Source organism: Solanum dulcamara, chromosome 3, assembly GCF_947179165.1.
Source record: "Solanum dulcamara chromosome 3, daSolDulc1.2, whole genome shotgun sequence".
Taxonomy (NCBI): domain Eukaryota; kingdom Viridiplantae; phylum Streptophyta; class Magnoliopsida; order Solanales; family Solanaceae; genus Solanum; species Solanum dulcamara.
The window spans coordinates 10,819,394-10,823,697 of record NC_077239.1 but is presented as its reverse complement, the minus strand read 5'-3'; the positions used below and the strand labels follow the sequence as shown (position 1 = coordinate 10,823,697).

Below are 4,304 nucleotides of genomic sequence, written 5' to 3'. Positions count from 1 at the left end.
TGTGCAAGTATATGTGGATGACATCATCTTTGGATCTACAAATGAAATGATGATTCGGGAGTTTGCCAAACTCATGAATGGTGAATTTGAGATGAGCATGATGGGGGAGCTCGGTTTCTTCCTAGGTCTACAGATCAAGTAAACTTCTACTAGAACTCTAGCTAATTCTTCTATCAATCTCTCAAGTTCATGTGAATTTTATTGAAAATTCTTTCCTGGAATCAAGAACAAACTTTTGTAACAAGTATGTGATTTATAGATCGTGACTATTTTGATATAGTTGTATTTCATAAACATGTAATTCCCCTATTATACAAGTTAATTAGTGACCACTAGAAATTTTGTACTACTATCTTACTATCTAACGTCATTTTCATCTTAGTTCTATATATGAAATATAAACCCTTTGCTCATTATGTGATTTTTAATTTCCTTTGTTTTCTTTCAAAAAAAACAAAACATGCAGCTTAGCCAAGTTGCTTTGCTTTCTTTCCAACTCTCCTTTTTAATTTCATTTGGGCTAATCTTGACATTAGCCAACGCCCAAATTATCCCCTTTAACACTACCTCTCCTCCTCCTCCTCCACCCACAAACACCACTTCTCCACCAACCAACACCACTAAGACGACAATCACAAAAGCAGCTACCATTGCAAAACCAGGATGTCCGAAAAAGTGTGGGAACCTTACAGTTCCGTACCCTTTCGGGATTGGCCTAGGATCTGGTTGTGCCTTGGACTCGAATTTCGAAATCAATTGTGTCACTAACATAACAGATTCTCCGACACCCTTCATATGGAACATTCCATTGTACGACATCTCTGACGCTGAAATGCGCGTATCAACTAACATAAATCGGAGGTGTTATTCATCCACAGGAATGTTGCTTCGAAATGATCCTTCTTGGATGAGTTTAGGAACCTCAAGTCCTTACAGTTTCTCTACCCTCAACAGGTACTTCATGCCTAATATGAAACAATTTATAGTTTGTTTGGTCAAGATCTCAAAAATCAAAAATATTAAAAAAAAATATTAAGATGTTTGATCAAAGTTTTAGAGATGAATAAAGTGTTTTAAAAGAAAGTATATATACTTTTTTGAAAAACATTTATAATAAAAAGTTCTTTTTAAAATAAGTTGATTTTGGCTTTCTCTTTAAACCTTAAAAACTTTCTGAGTTTGAATTTTGAATTCACCTATACAGGTTCACCGTCGTTGGTTGTGATGAAGCTGCGATAATATTTGGAAGCGACTTCGCTAATGGCTGCCCCACAATTTGTATTAGTACTAGTCATGTAACTGAAGGAAGATGTATGGGTACTGGTTGCTGCCAAATACCAATACCAAAAGGATTGAAATATTTCAACACAATGATGCAAAGTTCGAAAGAAAATCATACTGGAGTTTGGTCTTTCAATCCATGTGGTTATTCATTTCTTGGTGAGGCTAGTAGATTCGAATTCAAGGGTGTACAAGATCTAAGTGATCTTAATTTTAAAAAGAAGATTTTGGATAATGTCCCTATTGTGTTAGATTGGGCTATTGGAACTCTTAGTTGTGTTGAAGCACAGAAAAGTAACGATTATGCTTGCCTCAATAATAGCCAATGTGTTGACTCCAACACTGGCCTTGGTGGTTATAGGTGCACCTGTAATCCCGGATATGAAGGTAATCCATATATTGGCCCAGGTTGTCAAGGTAACTTGATTTTCTCTACTTTCCTCACATGTTTGAACTAACTTTTTATTTGTAAAAATTTAGATCACCTTGCTGCATGAGTAAAATTCGTAAAACAAATTCTATCCGTTGAGAATCAAGAAAATAACCACACTGAAAGTTAGTTTGACTAATTTCTGAAGCTTAGATATTTAAAAATATATATGATAAATACTATTAAGATGTAATTTTTTTCTTGCCAATATGATGAAAAAGTATATTTTAAAATGTTGGTTAAAGTTCACATAATATTATTTAATTATAATTTGGGACAGAGAGAGTAATATTATTTTATTGAAAATAAATAAATTTGAGTTTGACTTTTTTGAGGTGAATCAGTCTAGCAATGAGGTCGCTGTAAATTAATTTTATTTTATTTAGAAATGATTAAAGATCCAAAGTTGTACTAATATTAGTTAGCTTTTAAAATATTTAAGCGATATGATAAAGAATATGTATTTAAAAACTCCTAGTGGCCATTAATGAACAAAATAATGTTGGACCTTACAATTTCACATCTTACAACTTCACAAGTAAATCCGTCAGAAAAGAAATATAAAAGACGGAGTGTCACGAATTAATTTATTTGATTCTTAGCACATGATACAAATATTTATTTACACTGAGACTTTGACGGATAAAAGGAAATTACTATTCATATACTTTAATTTTGGGTGACGCATCGTTTTGGTCATACTTTTGGGTGCTTAAGCATCATGGATTATTGTGTGTATATTTTCTTTGTTTTGTACCAGATATTGATGAATGTGCAAATCCAAATACCAATTCATGTGAACAAAATTGTATAAACACGTCGGGGAGTTACAATTGTTCATGTCCAGAAGGATACACTGGTGATGGAAGAAAGAATGGTCGTGGTTGTATTTCACCCAATTCCAACTCTGACTTCCCATGGATTAAATTTTCCGTTGGTAAGTTTCTCAGATAAATGTTTTGTTTACTTTCTATTCTACTGGTTTCAATTTGTCTGTCTTAATTTCACAGATTTTAAAAAAAAATTGTTGGCTAAACATAGGTATGGGAGTTGGTTTTATGTCCCTAGTAGTTGGGACAACTTGGCTCTATTTCAGCATCAAGAAAAGAAAAGTCATGAAACTTCGCGAGAAATTCTTCCAACAAAATGGTGGTTTGCTCTTGAAACAACGAATATCTTCTAACGAGGGTGGTGTGGAAGCAACCAAAGTTTTTACAGCTGAAGAGTTGAAGAATGCTACAAACAACTATGCAAGTGATAGAATTCTTGGTCGTGGTGGAAATGGAGTTGTCTACAAAGGTATACTACCTGATAATCGCATAGTTGCAATTAAGAAATCTAAGTTTGTGGACGAAGATCAGATTGAACAGTTCATCAATGAGGTACTTATTCTTACTCAAGTCAACCATAGAAACGTGGTGAGACTCTTTGGATGTTGTTTGGAAGCTGAAGTTCCTTTACTGGTCTACGAATACATTTCTCATGGAACTCTTTATGAGCATATCCACAACCAAAATGGAGCGCCTAATTGGTTATCTTGGCAAAATCGTCTAAGAGTTGCTAGTGAGACAGCAAGTGCACTTGCTTACCTTCATTCATCTGCGTCAATGCCAATAATTCATAGAGATGTTAAGTCTGCCAATTTATTATTGGATGATGTTTACACCGCGAAAGTGGCAGATTTTGGAGCTTCAAGATTAATCCCTCTTGATCAAACACATATTGCTACATTGGTTCAAGGGACATTAGGGTACTTGGATCCTGAATATTTTCGTACAAGTAAATTGACTGAGAAAAGTGATGTATATAGTTTTGGAGTAGTCCTTGCAGAACTTTTGACAGGGATGAAACCTATTTCGAGTGACAGAAATAACGAGGACAAAAATTTGGCAGAGTATTTCGTTTTGTCCATTCGAAAGAATCAATTGTTTCAAATTCTTGATCGCAGAGTGGTAAGAGAAGGAAGCCTTGAACAACTCCAAGAAGTGGCTGAGCTAGCGAAAAATTGTCTTAGATTGCACGGTGAAGATAGGCCTACGATGAAGGAAATGGCAATGGAACTCGAGAGTTTGAGAAAGTTCACAAAAAATAACCCTTTGGCTAATGGACACGGACATGAAGAGAACGAAAATGAATCAAAAGATCTTTATACAATTCCAATTGACTCGAATTCAGGTATCGACAATTTCTCTGGACAATACAGTTCCAACCCCAACATAAATAGCAGTAAATTTTCTTCATTAATATATAATACAAATATTCCACGGTGATCTAAAGAAGGTCAAATAGTTCCTTAATGTACAATTTTCTAATGTAAATTTTTGGTTTTGATTTGTATTTTTCTCTTTGGATTTTGTGTTTAGGGGTCAAACTTCGAGATTTTGTGTGAAGCTTTTAAATTTATAGATTCTCATAGTAATATGAGGAATTTTGTTGTTTATACTTTTGTTGTACAATCTGTATTTATTAATTAAATTTGTTTATATTCAATTTAATTTAGAAGGTTGATAAAAATATCCGACAAACAAAATGGGAACTGAGTTGAAATAGGGAAAACCGAAGCCCCAATGGAATGAATCATTTCTTCCGTCGA

At 34.1% G+C, this 4,304-nt stretch overlaps 1 protein-coding gene across 1 annotated transcript; it reads left to right on the top strand.

Annotated features, from left to right (window-relative positions):
* Positions 1–452: 452 nt before the first annotated feature.
* LOC129882397 (wall-associated receptor kinase 2-like) lies at positions 453–3,981 on the top strand. Its single transcript, XM_055956670.1, has 4 exons — positions 453–954; positions 1,205–1,698; positions 2,472–2,648; positions 2,753–3,981. Exons 1-4 carry the CDS (start codon positions 461–463, stop codon positions 3,979–3,981), a joined length of 2,394 nt encoding a protein of 797 aa, XP_055812645.1. The 5' UTR covers positions 453–460.
* The last annotated feature ends 323 nt before the right edge of the window (positions 3,982–4,304 follow it).

Coding starts and splice junctions, on each gene's coding strand:
- LOC129882397 (XM_055956670.1), top strand. CDS start 461: ATGCAGCTTAGCCAAGTTGCTTTGCTTTCTTTCCAACTCTCCTTTTTA. Junction 1,699..2,471: donor TATTGGCCCAGGTTGTCAAG/GTAACTTGATTT, acceptor GTTTTGTACCAG/ATATTGATGAATGTGCAAAT. Junction 2,649..2,752: donor ATGGATTAAATTTTCCGTTG/GTAAGTTTCTCA, acceptor GGCTAAACATAG/GTATGGGAGTTGGTTTTATG.